The 26,115-nt window shown below is 39.2% G+C and overlaps 1 protein-coding gene across 13 annotated transcripts in view; it reads left to right on the top strand.

The window, feature by feature from the left end:
* Positions 1-26,115, top strand: part of LOC126189034 (MAGUK p55 subfamily member 7) — a 265,575-nt gene that overhangs the window by 90,531 nt on the left and 148,929 nt on the right. For all 13 annotated transcript variants that reach the window (XM_049930877.1, XM_049930869.1, XM_049930876.1 and 10 more), the window contains 2 exons: positions 3,325-3,492; positions 24,426-24,622. In XM_049930877.1, the coding sequence (XP_049786834.1) occupies positions 3,325-3,492; positions 24,426-24,622 (365 nt within the window). The remainder of the gene's footprint in view (positions 1-3,324; positions 3,493-24,425; positions 24,623-26,115) is intronic.

The raw sequence follows: 26,115 nt of genomic DNA, 5'->3' as shown, positions 1-26,115 counted from the left end.
AACTCTGATATGCTGTGCAGTTTGTGATGCATGGTACCTGCCATGCGGGACTTCAAACCACAATCTCAGGATAGTTTATGATCTCTTTGTGATGAATAACCTGATATTCTCTATGTCACAAAAATAATCTAAACCAACTATCATGACCATTAAATCAATGAAATCACAACAGTGTGATAATAAACACTTGAATAGTTAAAGCATCCTACTTTCCTACGTAAGTTGAAGTGATGGCATCTCGCTTGGCATAAGATTTGCTCATTATCTACCATTATCTAAATCATCATGAGTACAAAATTTTCCTTGTCAACACTAGCAAAATTCATTTCCTATGAAAACTACTATATATTACTAGCTCAGTATGAGTAAAAACAACACTTATAAAGCCATAGAGCCCAAGCTGACGTTCGATGCCCACCTGAGCTTTCCCTTAACAATGGAACATTGCTCCCATTGGTACCTGACGTGGGCTTCAGTTATGTCACATGATCTGCTGTAGGATTATTAATGCTTTCAATGTCCTAATAACTTAAATCTGTTACTCCAATGGAGACACTCTCAGAACGATAAACGGCAGTATTTCACATACCTCTGTCTCTCTTACCTCCTGACTATGACAATTCGTAACTTTATAATGCACTACTTTTCCTCTTCCTTGTGTGCTCCCTTGGACTCAACTATCAGGTCTTAACCGAGGGTTATCTGTCTCTGCAAACTACACAGTATTTTTATTTTAGTTGCTGTTAGTATTCCTGCATCAGCCTTGAAACTTTCAGAAGCTGTAGTCTGAATTCCTGTCATGCTAACTTGCATTTTTGTGGGCACCTGAACCCTTCTCTTTGACAATGGCTGTCTGTGGCCACAGCTGACTCTCATGAGTTCACATCATTAAGCTAAATTAAAATTCAAACATCTCATGATTCTTCACTTGGATCAGATGCTGTTTTCACCAATCTCTCTCTAAAAAAAAAAAAAATTACATACATCTACATATTATTCCAGTTCTCCGTCATTATTTTAATTTACCAACTACTTAATGATGGGGTGACCATGCATGGCAAGATGGTGTACCTCTGCTGCACTTCAAGTGGCACTAACAAATTTTTGCATTGTAGATGCAATTGTTTATTGATGTGAGACTATCTTGTCAACAAAATTGTTAGTTATGTTTGTAGTCCTTTTATCACACTGGAAGCCAATTTGGTTTTTCAAAATAGTCTCATATTTTTCATTGAAATTTGAAATTTGGATAGCAGCAGTTTTTTCCAATAATACTGACAGCACTGAAGAAGGGATAGGGGTTGATAAATTTTCATATCCTCCCTTGATCGTTTTTTGAACAGTAGTTTTACTTCTGTGCATTTTGGCAATTCTGTGAAACAGCCATGTTCAGGATATTGATTTATTATTACAGACAGTGAGTGTCCTATTATTTTACCCACAAATTTAAGGAATTTTTTTGGGTATCCCATTTCAAAGTGCAGAATTCTTGTTTTTGGTTGTTCATAAATTATTTATGCAACTGTCTTTTCACAATTCTCTAAAAAAATCCTGTCTAACACCTTACTAGGCCTGTGAAAGGCATGGTTTCAGAATTAAGTCGGTCTGGCACATAGTTCTAAGTAAGTTTCAGCTTTATCATCTGCCTGTTGCTATTATCTTGTAGTCTTGTTTTTATTTCTCTCTTCAGTTTATCTCTTTATAAATACTATTTTTTGTAAGATTTTTTTTCATGAGGTACTCCTTCCTTTCTCTCCATTCCTCCTAGCATCCAATTTCTTCCTTACTTTTTAATAATCATCCCTAATGTATTTGCATTCCATTTCTCACTAGTGTATTCTATGTGTCTACCTTGAGGTTTCACTGTTCCTCTTGCCGGACTGGTGATGTTATGTGCCCTATGTCACATTAATCATTCAGTGCTCTCAGATTCTTTGTCATTTTTAAAGATTGATACTGAATGCTTGAAACTTCATATTCATCATATCACATTATTATTGGTTCAGTTGACTATTTGCTAGTTGTACTGAAAATTTGTTGTTTTCTTTTTCAGTTCTGTGCTTAGATTTTATGTTAAATCTTAAATTTTTAAATTTTCTGTTTTAATTTTTATTATATTACTTAATAATCAAAGCAATGAATGAAAATAACACTTCATGTGTATGCATTGATGGCAGGAAAAGTGTGTTGTTTATTTACAGATACAGTCTTTAAATGTCAACAGTGCACCTTACACTAGCTAGACTGAGAGCTGAGTCTTTGTATTCATCAGCCCGTGTGAAAACTGTGTTAGAAGAGAGAAGTAACGTCTCTTAGCAAGTGGTGTATAATGTAAAGCAAATGATAACCAGGACAATGGGTAGTTCATAAGAAAGGAAGTGCATGATACAGAAATGTGTCCAGTATGGCAGAACATATATTGTGACTGAGTATGCTGTTTGTCCTTTTTCTCTCTTTTCTATTTGGGACTGTCCTTCAGATTTTTGTTGACATGTTTGTTTACTGTCTCTCCACTAGCCAATATGTGGGAGATAAGTTTTGTGTGATCCTTCTTTCATTTGCACAGTGAATGATTTCCTTCAGTTTCTGTTATTGTATAAGTACTTTCCATTATGATTTATTTGCCGATGATGTGCAAGAGACAGGGGGAAGTATAAATAATATTCTTAATCTCCCATTTAATTTTGTTAAGGTATACTCCACAACAGAGAGAGAAGAATTTTTTGTAACATTATTAGTAAAATGGTGATATTACAAATATTGCAAAAATTTTGGAATGTAGGTCACATACTGTTTCTGTGATTAGTTCGTTAAAGAGAAAGTTGTTACAATTAAAAGACACTTACACATTAGCTTTCAGCCACAATCTTCATCAGATAAAGAAACTCACACCTTTCATCCGCATAAGCAAGCACACCTCAGCACACATTAAGTGTCAATTCTGGGAGCTTGGACCAACATTTGTGTGCTTGCTTGTGTGAATGAATGGTGTATGTTTCTCTTTCTTTTTCTGATGAAGAATGTGGCCGAAAGCTAATGTGCAAGTGTCTTTTAATTGTGCCTATCTGCAGCTTAACATGTCATCTTTACAGTAAGTAAAAATCTATCCTTTCCTTACACTGTTGATATTGCAACCTGGAGTCTCCATTGTTTGCGATAGTTGTTATATTCATATGTTTATGTGCGTGTGTGTGATTGAGCGTGTGCGCGAGCTCATATGTGCATGCATGCGTGCATATGTGTGGACATGAACATCTATCAGTGTCTGGTTAAGCTTCAGTTTCTCACTTTTTTCATGGTATCATGAGTTTCTCTTGTTAACAGGGTGCAACTATCAAGACGGATGAGCAGACAGGGAAAATAGTAATAGCACGTATCATGCATGGTGGAGCAGCAGATCGCTCAGGACTCATTCATGTTGGTGATGAAGTGTGTGAAGTGAATGGTATTAATGTGGAAGGGAAAACTCCAAATGACGTTCTCAAAATACTGGTAAGATATTGGGTAGTTAATATAGGTCTGAGCTTATATTGTATGTATTAACACTAGTTTTATGGGAAACTGTTATATGTGTCTTGTGATGACATCCTAACAAATTGTGGGATTTTAATTAAAATACTTTTTAATGAAAATACTGCAGCTGTGTGGTACTGTGTGAAATAATTATTCTCATGAAGTACAATTTATAGTTTTGCTTAAGCTTGACCGCACATGTTTCTGCATCACCTTGATTCAACTCAGTCATTCGAACTATCTCTCCAACACAACTTGTTAAAATAATGATTCTATTAGCAATTTTGATAAAAACGAAGCAGCTCACTTTATCGGAAATGTATGCATCTTCTCAATCGTATAAAGCAGGAAAAGGGATACTTTCACCGTGTAAAAATTTCATACAATTTCCCCTCAGGGCTTGGTGTCATGTTTGCTTTGAGTAATCTCACTTATTTTGTTTTTCAGTATTGAAAGTCCTTGTTTCAATATCACTCATGTGAAAGAGTGCATAAATGTCGAGCACTGCTGCAATAACAGAATCTTCGGTGCATTTTTAAATTTCTGTCACAAAATAAGCTTTCGGCCAACAAGGCCTTTGTCAAAAATAGATGACACACACACACGCGCACACACACACACACACACACACACACACACACACACACACAGAGAGAGAGAGAGAGAGAGAGAGAGAGAGAGAGAGAGAGAGAGAGAGAGAGAGAAACACAACTCTCTCACACATGACCATAGACTCTGGCAGCAGAAGCCACAATACTATTTTTAACAAAGGCCTTGTTGGCCGAAAGCTTATCTTGTAACTGCCTTTGTTGTGCCTATCTGCTACTCAACATCTCCACTATATGGTTGAGTAGCAACTATCCTTTTCGTAATATTGTTACATTCCATCATTGATTTTCCATTTCTTGGACATAATACTTTTGTTTTCTATCTGTTGTCTTCAGCTTTGTCAGTAGTGTAAAAGAGAAAAGGTAGCTTGGTGTGAGCTGGGTTCTCTGTTGAAGATGAGGGATGTGAGCAGCGCCAGAGGCAAGTCCTGGTGAAGATACAACAACTCTTCATTAATTGTTTACTAAATCGTACAGTTCAGACATTCTTCTGAGTCTGCTCTATTCTCTGGTGTGGCCCAGAGTTCCCTCGTAATATTCTGGCGCTATAGCTGCAGGTGTCGACATATGGAGAGTGGTGTGCATGCACTGGCATCTCCGGTGTGCAAGGTGAGCTGAGATGCAAGATGTGTGTGTGCTGCAGTCACAAAGGGCCACCACATCTTCTGTACTGTGTAAGGTCATGTCATTCCACAGTGACAGTGTTGCCCTGAATCAAAGTCTGGGTCCACATTGAAGAGCGGGGTTGAGTGAATGGTGCAGTGTTAGCTGCCCAGGCTGGGCAAACCGGCAGAGGTCCATGTTCGTGATCTGTGGCAGCAGAGCTAAGGCGACAATGTTAATTGACACAGACTGGGCATCAGCTGATTGAAGAGTGATGAGCTTGTTTGGTCATGGTTAAATATTGCTTCTGCTGATGATTTCACTGCAAAAGTTTTGTTTCTGGGTCACATCAAAGTGTCTGGAGCATGTTGATGCCCGGAAGGCATGGAGTAACAGGCAGTATGCCATCTAAACTGCACTGATTATGTGATGTTGGGCTGGTGGTCTGGTTCCAGTGCTCATGGTGTTGACACAGGTGCTGATCATACTGTTCAGTGACGAGCAACTGCTAGCCTGTAGGTGGCCTTGTTGCAGCTGTGGGTTTGTGACTTCTGCTTCAAGTTCCCCTGCAGTTTTGTCCATTACAATCTTCTCCCTTTTGCAAAGAAAAGAGACCCTTGGAATGTATGGAAAAAACCACTAGATACTTTACACTTTTGCCACTGTGTATTTGTTCATCCACTCACAGTATTACATTTTACATTACTTGTCCACCTTTACTAGCATTTATCTACACTTTCTCACAACCACTGAGTTCATATGTTCTCATTTGCACATTGGTTTCATTAGTTCAATTTAGCCCTGTTAGCAGCTACATTGTTCTCTTTTTGGATGCATAATGGGAATCAGGAAGGCACTCTGATCTGCTTATTTTCTGCATACTAAATTCGTGTCTCCTGCGTTCACTTATTATGTTCATCACATATCTCTAACAACTCGAACAGAAGTCTCAGCTGTAACACTAAGAAGTAACTTGCATGAACACAAACAATATGACCTACTGTCCAGTGCAAACATTAAAAAGCCGCACTTGATGACCTGTACACTTCTCCCTCAGTTAAGCTATACTGTTACTTTATCACTATTGACCTGCCAAATAATGAAATCTATCTATAAGTTTACGCTAACAACTTATAACTTACCATTGTTGACTAACAAGGAGAGTATATGTACTGTGAGCTAAATTATACCTTAACCTGGGTGGAACAAATCAGACCTATTTAGAAAGACTTATTCGTGTGCTGCCCTATGAGCTAATGGTGCTGGCTTGTGTAAACTCTGTGGTTTGCACACTGTCATTTTCCTCCATATTCTGATACATTTGCAGTTTGTAAAAGTTTATTTACAACAGCAATAGATATTTGGTACTCTTTCTTTGATCACGGTTTCAGAAAACTTTCTTTCTCACAATACATCATTAAATGTATGTAATACTTCATCAGTCTGATTTCTCAGTTTCACAATAAACTCCAGTACTTATCAATAAACCTCAGTATCTTCACAAACACATGCTTCTCTTTTCAAGAGAAAACAAGTAATCCAGTGGTACCACTTCATTTGTCAGTATTAACAGGTGCTGTACAAAAACCCTTATGTTTTCCCAGCAACAGGCGCTATATCTGCCTCACCTGTGCTTTCCTTAATTCTTCCCTGACCACAGGTGCTATAACAGCTCTTAATTGTGTTGCAGAAGAAAAAAATTCCTTTAATTCTCTTACTTCCACAGCACTTCCAACATCTCATAGTAGTTGATTTCCAGCTATGCAACTTCTTTCACTTTGTCAGCTGTTATTGGTGGTTTTACGGTTGTTATGAACATTGCTTCTCGAGGAACCAAGAGTGGTTTAAAGACAATGTCAAGATCAGTGACTCATCTCACATATGTGTGGTATCTCTGTTCTTTGGCTGCTTTGAGACAGTGCCAAACAATGTGAAGACAGTGAAACCTCACCAAATAATACTGTTATGACTCTTTATTCTAGTTCTAATTTATCGTCATCTTATTGTGGCTTAAACCTGTTTTAATGATCCAAGTAGTGTAAGATAACTATTTTCATTGGGCGTCACATTCTCCAGATTAAATCTCCTAATATTCCTGGCATAGCCCTAATCTTAAATCTTACATTACGCGTATCTCTAATTACTACTATACAAGTTACTTTTATGCTTCTTTTGGCTTATGCTTATAAAATTACCAAAGTTTTCAGGGTACCCAAGGTTTGCCACACGTAGCCAGACATGCTCTCTATATTGCCTTTTGTTGTGGCAAACCCAACATATTACGACATGTGACTCAGTGCATGGGGCAGAGTGCCCAGGGAAACTGCACTGGGCTCATATTATCGGAGCTAACGGTTTGGCCATTGGTCCCTTACCAAATACTATAGTGATATCTAACCCCGATGTTATGGAAAAAGTAGGGAAAGATCAAGCTAAAGGATCTAGGGAATCCCATGAGTGATAGTATAAAAGTTTGTGCTGCTACTTACTTATCTTGCTGTCCCAGATTCTACAAATCACTGTCTTCATTTATTCATTTCTGTTTCCCCTTCAGAAATGTGCTGCTATGGAACCATGGTGCTGGCTTCTGTCTTCTGGTTATTCACCTTCATTTCCATCTTCAAGATTCACCAATATAGAAGAGAAAAAAGATGTACTGTTGGATGTGGGCTGGGTTCTTTGTCGAAGGTGGGAGATGTGGACAGCAGCATAGACAGATCCTCGTGAAGATGCTATTCTTTATTAGTTCTTTACTAATTCGTACAGTTCAGACATTCTTCTGAGTGCATGCACTATTCTCTGGTGCGGTCCGGGTCACTAGCAGATACCATGTCTTTTGTACTGTGGAAGGTCATTTCATCCCAGTGGCACAGCAATACCATTGCCTGGAGTCGAAGTGTGGACTGACATTGAAGAGTGGGGTTGGGTATGTGGGGTGCAGTGTTGGCTGCTCATAAAGGGCAGAGGTCACTTATTTGGAACACTTTGGCAGCAGAGTTATGGCAACAGTGTTGATTGACACAGACTGGGTATCAGTTACTGCCCATCTAGTCGGACGATGATGAGCTGTTTCAGCCATGGTTAAATACTGCTTCCCACTGCTGATTCTACAGTAACAATGGTGTTCCTGGATCACATCAAAGCATCTGGAGTGTGACGATACCCAAAAGGTGTGGTGTAACTAGCACTAGGTAAGCCAAACTGTCAATTTTGTGACGTCAGGCTGGTGGCCTTGTTTGGGAGCTTGTAGTGTGATGACACAGGTGCTGATCATATAGTTCAATGACCAGCACCTGGTGGTTGGCAGTAGCATCATTGCAGTTCTGCACTCTGACTTGTTCTTCAAGCTCCCATGTACTTTTGTCTCTTACAATAGAACAATTAATGAGAGACTGGATTGAGAGTTCAAATTCACTCATTGACTTTACTTAGAAACAGAACACCCTACGATTTTCTAGTAGATCTTGTGTCAAGATGTGGTAGTAGGATTTGTTGTAGACTTCATGCATAGCCCTTTTTATGGAAGCATCAGTTACCAGAAACATTCCTATATAAGTGCTCCAACATTCTCCAGGTGGTACCATGAAATTTGGGGAGAGTTTTTGGTGTGGGTGGAGTATTTCCACGATATCAAGCATAGGCTTTATTTGAATGATTTTAAAACTGGTGTGTCACAATTTGATGGCCTATAGAACTATTTGGTTGTTAACGTAAGTCCACACCTGACTGTTACTGTTGTCCTCACAGGCATGGAATGAGGGTTTGGTTCTGGGGGGCAGGAGGGTGGTCGTCATTTATTACCCTTGCCCTTCTACTCCTTTTCTACCCCCCTCCCCTACCTCCCCAACCCCTTCTGAAATATAACTTGTCATCATGCTCACTTCTAGCATAAAAGAGATGCCTACAATTTTAATAATAACAGAAATAAAATATGTTAAATGTCTTGATGATGTAATAGTAGTAATAATAATAATAATAATAATTTGTTTGTGTCCTAGAAATTGTAACTCAGAAAAATATAACGTCTGAAAGCCACTCTTCTGAAGTTGTGAAGTGCATGTGCACTCAGTGTTTTAAGTATTTTAGTAAGCACTATGGTTATGAACAAGGGTCTGCTGTGTGAGCATGTAAAGAAGAGGAATGCTGTTTCTTTCCCTTGTTTCCACTTACATTTGGGAAGTCAGTATTTATGTTTCTTCCTTGATGGAGGGTCTTTCATTTCTGTATACTCATACGAGGTGTGGCTAGAAAAAAACCGGACTAGTACTGGTGAAACAATAAAACGAATGCAATAAGGCTGAAAGTCGCGTGGCCTGTCACGTGACTCTCGCTCCGCCTACTGCTCGAGTTTCATCTGCCTCCTGCACTCAGTCTGCCCGTGGCGTCTGTTTTAAGTAGTTGACGTTTTGTCTGTGCGTCGGAAAATGTTGAGTGTACAGAAAGAACAGCGTGTTAACATCAAATTTTGTTTCAAACTAGGAAAATCTGCAAGTGAAACGTTTGTAATGTTACAACAAGTGTACGGCGATGATTGTTTATCGCGAACACAAGTGTTTGAGTGGTTTAAACGATTTAAAGATGGCCGCGAAGACACCAGTGATGACACTCGCACTGGCAGACCATTGTCAGCAAAAACTGATGCAAACATTGAAAAAATCGGTAAACTTGTTCGACAAGATCGCCGTTTAACAATCAGAGCAGTGTCTGAGTTAACAGGAGTTGACAAGGAAAGTGTTAGGCAGATTCTTCATGAAAGTTTCAACATGAACAAAGTGTGCGAGTGTCATCACTGGTGTCTTCACGGTCATCTTTAAATCGTTTAAACCACTCAAACACTTGTGTTCGCGATAAACAATCATCGCCGTACACTTGTTGTAACATTACAAACGTTTCACTTGCAGATTTTCCTAGTTTGAAACAAAATTTGATGTTAACACGCTGTTCTTTCTGTACACTCAACATTTTCCGACGCACAGACAAAATGTCAACTACTTAAAACAGACGCCACGGGCAGACTGAGTGCACGAGGCAGATGAAACTCGAGCAGTAGGCGGAGCGAGAGTCACGTGACAGGCCACGCGACTTTCAGCCTTATTGCATTCGTTTTATTGTTTCACCAGTACTAGTCCGGTTTTTTTCTGGCCACACCTCGTACTCATCTTCCTGTGGTTTCTCAATTCTACCCGTGGTCTCACAAATTGTGTTGGACTTTTTGTTGACAACCTGTGAATATTTGTCTTTACCTAACTACAAATTGTCACTCCTTTATGTATGTGACGGTAAAGGGTGCAACACATTTACTGATGTGCCAACAGTAGTGATGAACAGTGCTTTATTACGTCACTGAACAGGGAACATGAACAACAAGAAAACAGAAGTCATTGCTTGATGACAAGAAAAGAGGAGTCACTACTTGACAATCAGAAATAAGGTTAACACTGTACCCACCAATAGGAAGCTCTCCGAGAGTCTGTGTGTGACCACTGAAATAGAAAACTTCTCATAGCATTTGTAAATGCTGAGTCCCATGAGACAGTGGTCAGTGGCAGCCTGCACAGTAATGATGTAGCAACTAGTGGAGTGTACAGAGCTGGACCCATGAGGCTGAGGTTGTTAAGCAGCAACCACTCAGGGCGATCACAAGGTGACACTGGACCTGCAGGCAGAGTCCTTCAAGGTTGTGGTTGGCAGTGCTGCCTGCTTACCTGCTCTTGGAGACAGCTGGCATCCAGAACTGGATGGTTCCTTTGAAAGGGCATGGCCAACTTCCTTCCCTGTCCTTTCCTAATCCGATGAGACCGATGACCTCGCTGTTTGGTCTCTTCCCCCAAACAATCCAATCCAGAACTGGAGGTAGGCAAATGCACACACTGTTGGCTACACTTTGGGCAGTTGGGTTACGCCTACACAGCAGAAGATTACATGGTTGGTTTCCAGGTGGCTTGTGACCAGTGAAGGAAAATAGTTTCATGGTTTTGGTGCCACTTGGAGTGATGCTCCCATCGCTGTATTGTGCGTATCTTTCCGTGCGTCTACTGATAAATATGCTTATGTCTACTGACAGTGGATGTGAAGTGTCTGATGTTTATTGCTGGTAGTCAACTTGTGATGAGACAATCGCTGGTAGACTGTACTTGTTGCAGGGCATCTGAATTTCTAGGAGTGCCATACCAGCATACCACAGGTTGGGCTGAAGTCCTACCCATGTGTGTGTGTGTGTGGGAGGGGGGGGGGGGGGGGGCTTCCCTCAAGAGTATCCTGCATTAAACATAGCTTGTAAATTTTAGAATTCCTTATCATTTGAGACACACTGTAGTAGTTAGCTGTGAAATTTGGAAATAAATTTATATTTAAAAAAAAGAGGAGCTATGGGTCCCTCTCCCCCACCAACGCCTAGTCTTTACCTCTTAGGGAGATCAACCTCTCTACTCAATAAGCATTTCTTGTCTAGATGCAACTTTTTCTGCCTTCTGCTTCAGGTTTCAGCAAACTCTCAAGTTCCTTGTATTACATGAGGATGAGTGATTTCTTGCAGAGAGGTGGGTTATGCAGGGAAAACGTAAGTAATATCTGCAGGCATACAAATATAAACATGTGTTTAATGAGAAGAGGGCAGGAAAGGTCAGTCATGGCCTCCGGAACGAATCAGCCTGGCATTTGCCTGAAGTGATTTGCTGTGAATGCTATGGCAGTTAACAGCTAGTATTTTAATATTTTCATTCTTCATAATTTGTTCTTTTGATATCTTGTAATAAGTAGTTTCCGAGATGGCTTGAATTCATTTTGTGATCTTGGAGTTTTACCTAACTGTAACGAAAGCTCTCACAAATGGTTACTTCCAGTGTGCTGTGAATACTTGAACTGTCTGAGGAAGTCTCCATGTTTTACTGCAAGTCGTGGGTTTACATCAAGCTCTTCACAGGATGAATTAAGCCTCCTAGTTTTGCCCCTCCACTCATATCTGATCAGAGAACGCCTTTCAATCTTCTGAATGTCATTGTGAATAGTCAGCTTTACCAATACCTCAAAGCTAATATTAGCTTTCTTCACAAATTTAGCCAGTCTCCTGAGAGATATCAGACTGTAATTTGTGCTAACACAAGTGACAGTCTGCAGCTGACCTGTGCTTGCTTGAGCAGGAGTGCGAAAGTCTGCTGGCTCCGTCTCAGTATCAGTGACAGACAATGCTTTGTTCCTGATTGTTTACTTTCATAGTCTTAGAGGAGTTGGTATCTCATTGCCTTGCTATGATCCTAGAACTGGTGTGCTCAGCCATATTAATGGACAAGGGAGGCATGAGGATTGTCATGGTTATAAAATCAGTGGCAAATGTACTTTGCATTCTGTGGCAAGGCTATATACACAGTGCGTAATTATTTTTTACATTATTAAGTTAAATGATCAATGTACAACTATTTATTTATTTTTTTATTTCCATAAACTAACTTGTTTTGGTTATAAGCGAAAGTAATAGAACTGCATGTTAGGTGTGACCTGCTGAGATAGTCCATTTGTTAAGACTTGGGCCTTAGATTCATGGACATGGCAGCATATGCCCTGTCTGGGCATCTAGATTTAGGTGTTCTGTGTTTTTCCTAAATCACTTCAGGCAAATGCCAAGATGATTCCTTCAAGGAGGCCATGGCTGATCTTTCCTGTCCTCTCATTAAATACATTTATATTTGTATGTCGGTAGATATGACTAATGTTTTCCTTGTATTATACTGACAGATCCTATATCATAGTAAAATATTCCTTGAACAAATAAATTACTGATAATGATACTGATAAGATTTAATGCCTGATAAGATTTAATGCCCTGTCAGTGATGTGTTTAATAGACATGGAGCACAAGCTTAGGTAGGGGAAGGGTGGGAAAGACACTTGGTGGTGTCATTTTCAATGGAACCAATCCTATACACCACGATCAGGTAGGGACATAATGAAAAACCTAAATATGAATGGGGTTTGAACCCTACTCCTTCAGTGCCGTGACTATAGCTCTGTCTTACTTGGATTTGATGTACATCCCATCTGTGGTGTAGCTTAATATTTTCGTGTAAACAAAATGTTGCCGGGGCTGAATGTCATGAGAACTGTCTAGGTTTGAGCACTTAATGGCACAGCCACCTAGCTGCAAATTATTTTGTTATTTAAATAAAGTTTAGTATTCTGGCTTTTATGACAGTTCCTACTACTTTAGTTAATTAGTTACTTATTTGTTCCATAGATCATTTGGGTGATTATTGTATTGAAATGATGTAGAACAAGTCAGTTTACAGGATTTGTTACATGATTAGTGTTAACATTAATGAACACATTGTTATTTTATTTCTACTCATTAACTACACTTAGAAGCTAGGTTTTTTTGTGTTACTGCCTATCAGTTTTTAAGTATAAATTCGTTAATGGAATAGAAGGAATTGTAATTTTAAATTAGATTTAAAACTTGCTTTACTATCTGTCAGACATTTTATGTTATCGGGCAAATGATCAAAACTTTTACTACTGCATATTGAACTCCTCTCTCAGCCACTAACAACTGTAACAATGGGTAATAAAGCTCATTTTTTCCTCTAGTGTTGTGGGTATATGCATCACTGTTCATCACAAGTTGTGATGGATTATTTATGATAAATTTCGTTACTGATAATATGTATTGTGACGGCATAGTTAAAATGTCTAGCTCATTGAAGAGGTGCCTAGTGACGTCCATGGAGTAACACCACATATTATAATTACGGCTCACTTTTGTGCAATCAGTACATTCTTTCTAAGTGATGAGCTATCCCAGAAAATTATTCCATACAGCATTGTTGAGTGGAAATATCCAAAATGTGTGAAGAGGTTGATAAATTTGTTTCCAAGTTTAGCAATTGAATGAAGAGCAAAAGTAGCTGAACTTAACTCCTTGAGAAACTCAGTAATACAGCTTCTTCCAGTTCAAGTTTTCATCATTATGTACATCCAAGAATTTGGAGTGTTCTACTCTACTTCTGACTCCTGCTCAGTGCTACATGTTGCTGTGACTCTATTTGTTGTACAGAACTGAATGTATTGTTTTCTTTATTTCTTTTTCTTTTTTTTTCTTCCAAAGTTTAAGGAGAGTTAATTTTCAGAGAACTACTTAATAATTCTGTGAATAATATCATTTACTAACTCCTCTGTTGCTTTCTCTGTAATAGGGTCTATTATAGCACTAGTATTGTCAGCAAAAAGTACCAATTTTGCTTGTTCAGTGTTAAGTGGAAGGTTATTCACATAGAGAAGGAATAGGAATGAATCCAAAAATGAATCCCGTGACACTTCCTGTGTGATTTTTCCCCAGTCACTAAAATTTTCTACCCTTCTGACATTATCTGAATTATTCAGCACAACATTTTGCATTATGTTTGCCAAGTATGATTGAAACCAGTTGTGTGTAAAGCCATCAGTTCCAGTAGACTTAAGGTCTACTGAGAGTAACATAATCTACACAATTAGAGACCTTGGAGAGATATCACAAAAAATAACAACAGGAAATATATTATTATTTAAGGCTTCTACTATTTGATGAGTGAATGTCTAAATAGCATTTTCAGTTGAGCAACCTTTCTGGTATCCAATCTGTAATGTACTAAGTAAACTGTTTCCACTTAAGTGCACGACTACTCTTGAGTACATGACTTTTTTGAATTTTTTGGAAAAAGATGTCAGTAAGGAAATTGGATGATATTTGTTCAAGTGTGTCTTGTCTCCTTTCTGATGAAGTGGTTTAATAATTGCATATTTTAGTCTGTCTGTAAAACTTCCCTGTGCCAGTGATACATTGCTTATATCAATAAGTACATTCCAGAATGAGATGTTCACTCTGCAGCGGAGTGTGCGCTAATATGAAACTTCCTGGCAGATTAAAACTGTGTGCCCGACCGAGACTCGAACTCGGGACCTTTGCCTTTCGCGGGCAAGTGCTCTACCAACTGAGCCACCGAAGCACGACTCACGTCCGGTGCTCACAGCTTTACTTCTGCCAGTACCTCGTCTCCTACCTTCCAAACTTTACAGAAGCTCTCCTGCGAAACTTGCAGAACTAGCACTCCTGAAAGAAAGGATATTGCGGAGACATGGCTTAGCCACAGCCTGGGGGATGTTTCCAGAATGAGATGTTCACTCTGCAGCGGAGTGTGCGCTAATATGAAACTTCCTGGCAGATTAAAACTGTGTGCCCGACCGAGACTGCAAGTTTCGCAGGAGAGCTTCTGTAAAGTTTGGAAGGTAGGAGACGAGGTACTGGCAGAAGTAAAGCTGTGAGCACCGGACGTGAGTCGTGCTTCGGTGGCTCAGTTGGTAGAGCACTTGCCCGCGAAAGGCAAAGGTCCCGAGTTCGAGTCTCGGTCGGGCACACAGTTTTAATCTGCCAGGAAGTTTCATATTAGCGCACACTCCGCTGCAGAGTGAACATCTCATTCTGGAAACATCCCCCAGGCTGTGGCTAAGCCATGTCTCCGCAATATCCTTTCTTTCAGGAGTGCTAGTTCTGCAAGTTTCGCAGGAGAGCTTCTGTAAAGTTTGGAAGGTAGGAGACGAGGTACTGGCAGAAGTAAAGCTGTGAGCACCGGACGTGAGTCGTGCTTCGGTGGCTCAGTTGGTAGAGCACTTGCCCGCGAAAGGCAAAGGTCCCGAGTTCGAGTCTCGGTCGGGCACACAGTTTTAATCTGCCAGGAAGTTTCAATAAGTACATTACTTATTAAGTTGAAACAAGTTTCCAGAATTCTGTTTGAAATGCTATCAACCCCACAAGAGCTTTTGTTTTTTAGAATTTTTGTAGTTGCATTAATTTCAGTGAAGGATGTTGATGCTACTTCTAGTTGCTTAAAGTTTTGTAGAATGACATTTTTAATCTTGTTTTTCTCCTTCAATTGAACCATGTAATCATATATTTGCTGTTATATTTAGAAAGTGGTTATTAAAAGTAATATCAGCCACAACATCATCATTTAGTTATTGTTATGGAAAATGTACACTGTCTGGCTGTCCTGTCTCCCATTTGACAGTGTATTATATGGTTTTAATCTTATTACCTGCATTGTTTATTTCTGTCAGGACATGCATACTCTTGAAATTTTAATGACTTTTCTTAAAATACTACAGTATTTTTTGTAGTATATAATTAATGCTGGACCTTGACTTGCTCTGGCCTGTACAAAATTTTCCCTCTTCCTCTTACATGAGATTTTAATTCCTTCAGTTATTCACGGCTTACCTGTTTTTTTAATGGATCTTCTGGATAATTTTTAGGAAAGCAACATTCAAATATTGATACAAATGTACTATGGAGTAAATTGAATTTGACATTAGCATCTCCTTCTAAATATGCCTTGTCACATACTACCACTTTTAACATACTGTTGAATCTTTGTATCCTGTTCTCTTTAATAAGCTTTGTTTGAACCTACCTCTGGCTCATAAGGTGCCATACTGTTTATTTCCATTTATTGTGCATCATGATCACATAGTCCATTAGCAATTGGATACACATGAATTGTTTGAACCTGAGAACTGTCTATAAAAATGTTATGAATCAGTGTCCAACTATTTAGCTTCACACAAGATGGAAAATTGACTACTGAAATTAGATTTGATTTAAGTAGATGTAATAGTAATTGCCCTGTAATTCATAGTCATCTTTACATAGGTACACAATTAAACTCTTATTTTAAGCATTTCAGAAATGTTCCTTTTACTGTGTTTCAAACAATGGAAAATCCAGGATGGAAAAAACAGCAATATTGAAAGTATAGGTTGTTACTCCCAACATAGAGGAGGCATTGAGCTACAGACAGGCACATTGAAAAAGTAGTGATAAATACTATTTAGCTATTGGTGTAAGTCCTTCATGATAGATACTTTTTAGCTATTGGTCTAAGTCCTTCATCAAATGTGGACAAATCAAAAACACATTCACACATATATAACTCACATGCATGGTATTGTCGTCTCTGGTTGCTAAGGCCCAACTGCAGCTGCATCAGAAGTAAGCTGCGGTCTCAGCTGTGAAGAGTACTGGGGTACAGAAGAGGTTTGGAAGTAGGGAAGGGTAGGAACAACAGGGTAAGGGTAGGGAAGGATGTTAGTGAGAAGCTCACAGGGACGTGATGGATGATAGAATAATGGCCAGCTAGGTGCAACATTGTGAGGCCATTCTGGTGTTTGGGTGGGGGGGAGTCATAAAGGGGAGAGAATGGAAAGGGAAGGGGTTTCGTAGGTGCATTGGTGGGACAGAAGGCATGTGTAGAAATAGAAAGGCAAGAAAGAACAGGATAGGTAGATGGAAAACAGGAACAAATGAAGGTTGAGGCCAGAAGAGTTATGGAAATGGAGGATATGTTGCAAGGAGAGTTCCTAGCTGTGTTGTTCAGAAAAGCAAATGTGGGTTGGAAGAACCCAGATTATCCTCATTATCCGTCCTATTGTGGTATTCCGCTACCCACCCAACCTACGCAGTGTCCTTTTCTACCCCTATTCCACCCCTCCTTCCAACACCTTGATCCATTACTCATATTCTTGCAATAAACCTAGATGCAAGACGTGTCTTATACATCCTCCCAGTAGCACCTACTGCAGTCTTCTCCAGGCGTATCTTACCCCATCAAAGGCTGGACCATTTGTGAAAGTGGCCATGTGGTCTACCAACTTGGATGCAATCACTGTGTGCCATTCTACGTGGACAAGACCAGCAACCTCTCTATTTGCTCCTGTGACCAGGAGATAGCTGAACCACCCAGTTGCAACCAGCATGATTTGCATGGCTTCAGCAATTGTTTCACAGCCTGTGTCATCTGTGTTCTTTACACCCACACCAGCTTCTCTGAATTGTGCATTTGGGAACTCTCTTTACAACATATCCATTATTCTCTTAACCCTCGTGTCCTCAGCTTCCAATAATCCATGTATCCACCTGCATGTCCCCTTCCCGGATGCTGTTGCAGCCATACACAAGTCTTTTACCCCACCAGTGTACCTGCATAGTCTTTTCACCTTCTGTACTATTCCCTTGTCACTGTCCCCTCCCCCCTTCAGTACAGCAAATGAATTCTTCACAATGCTGCACCTAGCAGCTCACCATCCTGTTCCTGGCTCATCCATGCCCACTCCCAGAGACAGCATTCGCACCTTCCCCACCCTTACCATGCTGTCCCTTACAGTAATTAAGTATCTCAGTGGAAAATATTGACTTCTCATATTTCTCTGTAACCAGTTTTTTTTTTTTTTTTCTAGAAAAGTCATTTCATATGAATTTTTATTACACTCAAAGCTAAATTTTTCCACAGCAAAATCAATATTGACATCCTATTTACCCAAAAACACTGTACCTAAAATCACGTATATGCACTGGTCAGGTATCACTAAAAATTTGCAATCTAATTGCTGTCCTTCCAGTTCAACAGTTAGTAGTACACCTGGCTTAATAATATTAAGAATGGAAACACTTTATAATGTTCTGCAAAATTTTTGCAGAACGTTATGTTGTATTTTCTTTTTTAACATAATTATCATGTTCTGCCAAACACTGACGGAAAATTCAGTTAAACTTGCTTAATGCTTTTGTACATTCATGAAATGCGTATTTGACCATCAGCTGTTTTATTGAAAACCTGGTTTCAGTCTTAGACCACCATCATCGGTTATAAGATTCAAGTAAAAACATTTGACAGTCAATATATCTCAGGTGTTATTATTCTTAATAAATCCCACTATAGTAAGTTCTTCACAGGACATTAATGGGTGCATCCAATAGTGACATCAGTTCACAGGACATTATATACACTCTGTACACTATGTATACTGTCCTGTTAACTGATGTCACTGTTGAATGCACCCATAAATGTCCTTTAAAGAACTTAATTTACTGGAATCTATTGAGATGTAACCAGTGTCAAAGAATGACATGAGAGATTTATTTACTTGAACCTTATATCTGGTAATGATGGTCTGTGACTGAAACCAAAGGATGCTTTAAAGTTTCCACTAAGCAACTGATGGTCAGATATGTGTTTCATGAATTGCTTGACGGTTGTTAAGTCACCTAACAAAAATGTTTAAAACTTCTGTACAACTTTCTGTTAGCAACTATAATTTGAATTCCTGAAACATGAATCATTGCTACCCCTTCTTTGTCTTTAAGTGATTCAAAAACATCTGGGAATCCCCATTTAATTCACTCCCAGTGTCCAGTAAATATTTAACAGAAAAACCTTGAACATTAACCAAAATTGCTGGTTGCCATATCTCTTACATCTAGGAATCCCCATTCAATTCACTCCCACTGTCCAGTAAACATTTAACAGAAAAACCTTGAACATTAGCCAAAATTGCTGGTTGCCGTATGTCTCTGTCACTTACCTTTGTATCTTCTTCATGTAACAAATTCTCATTAATCCTTTCCCTAGGTAAACAGTCATACTGATTACCAAACCTATAGCACACATAGCACAATTCCATTCCCTAGCTATTTCTTGTTCATTTTCTAATTTCTCCTCATTATGACTTTTCTCGTTAACAACATTTACTATTTCTTTACTCAACTTATTTGCTTCATCATCATGAACAAATTCAAATACTTCATCCTCCTCATCTTCTTCAACACTACTTATTCTTTTGCTATCTCTAGCATCATTTGAACTACCTTTAGTGTTGCTGTCGCTGTCACTGTCGTCAAATTCTTGGCTGATCATCTGTTTCCTATCTTCTCTACTTAACCTTGCAGCTAGACTCTTAAGCTCTTTAGTTTGCTTACACTTTCTCATAGCATTCAGAAAACCATTTTGATAGGATTTTGTATGCTGAAGAGTTGAAAAATTTTCTGCCTCTTTAGTTTACTCTGTCATTAGGCCTACTTATTTCGACTTTTTAGGTTTCTCACCACTGGAAATACCTTTGAATAACACCATGATTTAAGCTCTCTGCTTATTTCAATCTCTCTATGCACTTCGGTATAGCTGAGCCTTGCTACACATTTATTTACAAATTGCTCTTTTCTATGTCCTTCATAAGTGCAGCTCCAAATGGAGCAAATTTTAGTTTTCCAAGTTGGCTCTATAAACGCCATTCTCCATACTCGTATCACTGGAATTTCTCCTGTCATTTCTATTTTCTTTTGTGCCTTTTTACACCCAATTATTTCTTGGACCTCCACAGTTCTTTCCATAATCTGCTCTACTGACTCTTTTCACCTGCCAATCACTCCTTCGTTTGTTCCTATCTTTAGAATTTCTCACATTGTCTTCTATTACAGGTCTGACTTTTTCTGCTTTTCGCACATAGTCCAAAAAATCATTAATATTGCTCTTAGCAGCAGGCGAAATCAATTACCTAACTGTGGAAGTTTGTTCTCCAGTCCTATGATTATAGATTCACTGCCTCGCTCCTTGTCTGAGTACTTACATTTGTTAATACAATTCTGATGAAAACTTTTATAGTACCTCTCCTTGGACCATACATACCACCACCCAAAAATTCACTCACAATCATTTGCTGCTCATCTTTAGACCAGTACTCCTCCAGAAATAATTTTTTAAACTCTTCCCAAAAATTACATTGTTCTGCAGCTTCAGCTGTCCAACCATAAAAATCTGCCTTTACGAAACCCCACACAAGAGACATTTTCTTCTTATCACTCCACTTCTCAATCATATCATTAAATTCTCTGATAAAATCAAGAGATTGTACACTATGATAGGGTCCAAAATGATTAAACTTTTAACACCTATCAAAAGAAACTCCATTAGACACAGTACAGACACTATGTTTGACATTTTGAACTTTACTTGAAATCTGTGCTTTCATTTACTTCCCCTGTTTTCAGTAGTAACAAGACACTTCTTTTTACTTTCCTTCCTACTGTCCATATTTCGTTACCCAGATTGTTTTGGTTTTTTCAGTTTGAGCTTCCAATTTGTTCTTATTTTCAGAACAAAACTTCTTGAAGGCTGCCTGATTTACTGAGCGAGGTGGCGCAGTGGTTAACAGACTGGACTCGCATTTTGGAGCACGATGGTTTAAACCCATATTGAGCTATCCTGATTTAGGTTTTCTGTGATTTTCCTAAATAGCTCAGGCAAATGTTCCTGTGAAAGGTCATGGCTGACTTCCTTCCCTGTCCTTCCCTCATCCAATGGAACCTATGACCTCACTGTTTGGTCCCCTTTCCCCCAAACTAACCAACCAAGCTGTCTGATTGCTGGCAGGAACCAGAAACAGCTGCCATCCTCTTTTCACAATATTGTACAATTCTATCTCTTAAAGCTTCACAGTTCTAGCAGTCTTTATTTTTATAGCCATAGCTTGTTTTCAAAACCATTTTTCACTGATTCTGTTTGTCCAAATCTGACTTTAACATAGGGACATCATTTTTTTCTTCTAGTTTTAAACTACCAATCTTTTATAATGTTATCACTGCTTTTGTTCATATCTAGACTTAAACCAGTAATGTCACTGCTGCTTTTGTGGCCTTTTGAATTCAATTCATCTGTAAACTCCATCACTACCGACAAGAAATTCTTATGTACTGACACTTCCTGTACATTGCTAGTCTCTTCATGCAACTCCTGTTTAACATTAATTTGTTTCTAATTTGTTTCATTCACTCTAAACAGTCAACTTCCTCATTCACATTACAGTGAACAGTGGGTGAAGCCCTTGACAATTTGTCCATAATTTGGCTAGCAATAGCCTTATCAAAAAAGGAAGATACCTGTAATTTTACCCCACTCTCATCTGCAAGTTTACTTTCAAAAGCTACTTTAACTCATTTACAAATTTTTATTTCCTCCTCCCTATCTTCAAACATAGTGCCATCAGGCTCACTCTTACTGTTTACAACTTGTCCCTCACTGCCAAGCACACTGTCCTTTGCTTGTCATTCATTTTGGCATTTTACCTTCAAAATTTTCCAGCACCAGTCATTGCTGCCATCAAAATTTGTTGCTGCTGCTGCTTGTAGTTGCCGTTTGCACACAAATCCCATGCCAACTCATCTGTATTTCCATACCAGGCTGGTTTGCTTACTGCTGGGCTCTGCGCTGATTGGTTGTTTCCAAGATAATGTTGATGATAACGTCAGGCAGTTTTGTCGTCCCATTATTCGAAGTCCTCTCCACAGTGGCATCTGCTTCTTACCATATTTCATTCAATATAATTTGCACTGTTCCAAAAATTTCCTTGTATTCTCCCATTTGGAGTCTGAACATAGTTTTAAATTCCATTGGTCCATTCAAAAATGTAATTCACAGTTCAAAAGTCACTTCGCCACTGTAAATAAATGGTTCACTGTCCTTAACCACTTGAATTATTTTTAATTGTTCCATGGTACAACAATCTTCTCTCTCTCTCTCTCTCACACACACACACACACACACACACACACACACACACGAGTCTAATTTTGCCAGGGTAGGACAATTCCTCGCCAACAACCTTGCCACAGTGGTAACACCAGTTCCCGTCAGATCAGCGAATTCAAATGCTGTCTGGCTGGGCTAGCACTTGGATGGGTGACCATTCCGTCTGCCGAGCACTGATGTCAAGTGGGGTGCACTCAGTCCTTGTGAGGCAAACCGAGTAGCTACTTGATTGAGATGTAGTCTCGTAAACTGACATACGACTGAAAGAGGGGTGTGCTGACTTCATGCCCCTCCATATCCACATCCAGTGATGCCTGTGGGCTGAGGATGAAAAAATGGTTCAAATGGCTCTGAGGACAATGGGACTTAACATCTGAGGTCATCAGTCCCCTAGACCTTAGAACTACTTAAACCTAACTAACCTAAGGACATTCATGTCCAAGGCAGGAATCGAACCTGAGACTGTAGAAGTCGTGCGGTTCCAGACTGAAGTGCCTAGAACCGTTTGGCCACACTGGCCAGCGGCTGAGGATGACATGGTGGCCAGTTGGTACCATTAGGCCTACCAGGGCCTGTTTGGATGGAGTTCAGGACAGGTCCTCACATGGTAGGGCACCAGTTGTAATATTACTGTCCTGATTTTTGTAGCCTCTCCTTGGTAGCACAAATTTCTTGTCACCTCGAAGCTAAGAGTGTAAATGAGTGTAGGATGGCGTTTACTCTAGGAAGTGCATGGCACCATAATTTGAACTGCACCAACATACACTTTATACTAACAAAGAGATAGAGGGGCTGGCCCAGTACTTACCTCAGCTCAGTACAGCCGATAGATACACAAAACAGAACATAAAATTTTTATCCTAGTTTTGTTGTAGGGTTGTGTTTTGAGTGCCCTCTCATTTTAGTGGCTGTCAATGGTCTGGTGGTGGCTGAGAGGCCTGTGGTGTCCCCCTCTTTATATGCTGATGATTTTTGCATTTATTTTCATTCTTGTGCAATGGATGATACTGAACACAAGCTACGGGGAGCAATACACTTAGTACAATCTTTGGCTCTCACTAATGGGGCAGACGGCATTGGTTGAGGAAACTTTCTTGCTTGCATGGACTCTGTCAGTGCTCTGCAGGCTATTCAGTAAATCTTCTCAACAGATAGAATAAATCAGATGGTCCAGGACACTATCCACTTCTTGTGCAGGTAGAAGAAAGAGATGGCTGCCTGCTGGGTCCCTGAACACATGGGAGCCAAGGGAATGAGGAAGCTGACACAGCAGCAAAAGCAGCCTGCCAGGAAAATACCACAGTTCACCTTAATGTCCACCTACAGGCTGTCATGTCGTGGGCTACAAAAAGAGTGTTTGCTGAATGGGAAAGGCAATGGCTGGAAGTGTCCAGCAAGAAGCTGTGCTCAGTCAAACCAACTATTCAACCATGGTGCAGTTTCTTTCTTGATCTCCAAGAAGGGACAAAGTGACTCTCACTGACCTTCATATTGTACACTGCTAGTGACACATACTTAACTCATGCAACACGAAGATCCATCAGAAGGCAATCTTTACAGGCCCTACTCAATGTGCATCAGGCTTCGATATTGTGTGTTTTGTATGCTGATACAAGAGGCGCCTTTGGTCTACCAAGGGTCTTACTACCAGTTTTAAATGATTACAACATAATAGCAAGTAAACTTTTGACATCTTGTGTGGTGTCAGGACTCCTGCCCACTGTAATTGGAAAAAATTTTTAATGTGTTTTGGTGTGGCTGGGTCATCCTATTAGTTTCACGATACTAGCCATATGAATGCCATCCACTGATTTATTAATTCTATTTGTTTATAATAGCAGTATGCTGGAAATTGTATGTGAAATTTTTTATTACTGTGATTTTAGTGATATTGTCTTTGCTTTTCATATTAACAAGAGTCACTGCTCATATGCCAGTACCGTGATCTTGAGAAAGGGTGCTGGTGACCAAACTGTTCAGTTCCCAAAAATATGAATCCATCCATTCAACCATCCATGTGGTTGATGGCTGCAGTGCAGTTACATACAACAATTATAGTGATATGTTAACTATATACAAAGCTTAGACTCTTTTTACATAAACACACTCAGTAACCAGACACATGAACTTTTAGTAATGACAATTACAAAATTGCCACTGTTTATAAGAAACTGAAATGTACTTGTTCAAAGAGACATATTACTGCCTATGTTTTGTCATCTTCTAAACCCTTAGATATCAGTAGAAGCTTTTTATTTTTAATGGGAAACTACAGTGCTTTGGAAAGTAATTATTTTTTGTTGTTGTTGTGTGCTTTCAGCAAGCATCTGAGGGTACAATTACTTTCAAGCTTGTTCCTGCAGATAGCAAAAGTGGATTGCGTGAGAGTAAAGTCAGAGTCCGTGCACATTTTGATTATACATCATCTACAGATCCATACATCCCATGCAAAGAAGCAGGACTGGATTTCAAGAAAGGAGATATTCTTCACATTGTCAGCCAGGATGATGCTTACTGGTATGTCTGCTTTAACATGCAGAAAAATTTTCTTTGAATATTGAAATCTTAAGTTCTACTTATTTTAAGTGTTCTAAGTGATGCTAAAGGCATCTGTATCTGTTGAGTGTGAAATGATTGGAATTATCATGAAGACAATATGCAGCTTTATAGCTGCATGGTTAGTAAATCTGCTGGATGTTATAATGGAATGTTCGTATTTTAGATTGCAACAAGGAAAAGTCACCTTAAATAATTATCAAAAATCTATTCTAGGTATGTCATGAGTGGAGGTGCAGTCTAATTCCATACATACTCAACCTAACACTCCCCACTACCAGGAAACATTGTGTAGCAGATGCTTTAATCTTCCATCACATGTGCCACTTGAGTCAAAAACTAAGCACTGTCCATATGTCATAGAAATTCCTCTCTGATTGTCAAAATCATCTTCCTGATTCATTTTAAGCTCCATACCTAAATTAATCAAAATCGCTTAGATCTTTTATGGTCTAAAGAGAAAACTTCAGTTTGCCAAGCGATCTCAAAACCATTTCCTTATCCATTTTTACATTCTACCACGCTTAGGATGGTTTTGCCCCCACTGTATTCTCTGCAAGCCATGTTACAATATTTGGCAAAGGATATTTCTGGTACCAGTTTACCCTCCTCCTCCCCCCCCCCCCCCCTTTTCCCTCTACATTCACAAAAGGGGCAAGGGAAAAATTATTGTCGATAGACCTCAATATTACCTCTAATTTACTGGCCTTACTGGTTGAAAGCTTTATTTATGACAGTCTTTTTGTTGTGCCTATATGCGATTCAGCATCTCTGCTTATGGTGAGTAGCAACTTCCCTTTTCATAAAATTGTTACTAGAAAAGCTGTTTCTCGTGTGTACTGTCTCCAGTAGTACCATATATCAAGTATTAAAACCCTAATGGTAAACTGCAAAAGCATTTGCAACAAAGTGCCAGCAATTGAAGCACTCATGAAAAGCAATGGAGCTAACATATTCTAGGTACTGAAAGCTTGTTGAAACCAGAAATTGATAACAGTGAGATTTTTGGGGAAAATTTAAGTGTATATTGAAAGGATTGGCAAATGGGGAATGGAGGTGGTGTATTTGTCACAGTAGATGAGAACCTCAGATAGAAATTGAAACTGCATGTAAGATGTGCCAGCCTCATCTCCTGATGTAACTGAAAACTTAAGAGAGAACTTCAATTCACTTGTACATATGTTCTCCAATAACTGTGTAATCATTGGTGGAGACTTTCATCATCTAACAATTAATTTGAAAAATTAAGTTTTGTTAGTGGTGGACATGATGACATCCTGTGAAACATTACTAAATACCTTCTCTGAAAACTAGCTAGAACAACAAGTAGTTAGGAACTCCCACTCATGATGGAAATATGTTTGATTTAATGGCAACAAATAGATGTGACCTCTTTGAGGATATCCACATCAAAACTAGTATCAGTGACCATTACACGGTTGTGGCAACAATGA

The sequence above is a fragment of the Schistocerca cancellata genome, chromosome 5 (assembly GCF_023864275.1).
Source record: "Schistocerca cancellata isolate TAMUIC-IGC-003103 chromosome 5, iqSchCanc2.1, whole genome shotgun sequence".
Taxonomy (NCBI): domain Eukaryota; kingdom Metazoa; phylum Arthropoda; class Insecta; order Orthoptera; family Acrididae; genus Schistocerca; species Schistocerca cancellata.
This window is presented reverse-complemented; position numbering and strand designations above follow the sequence as displayed.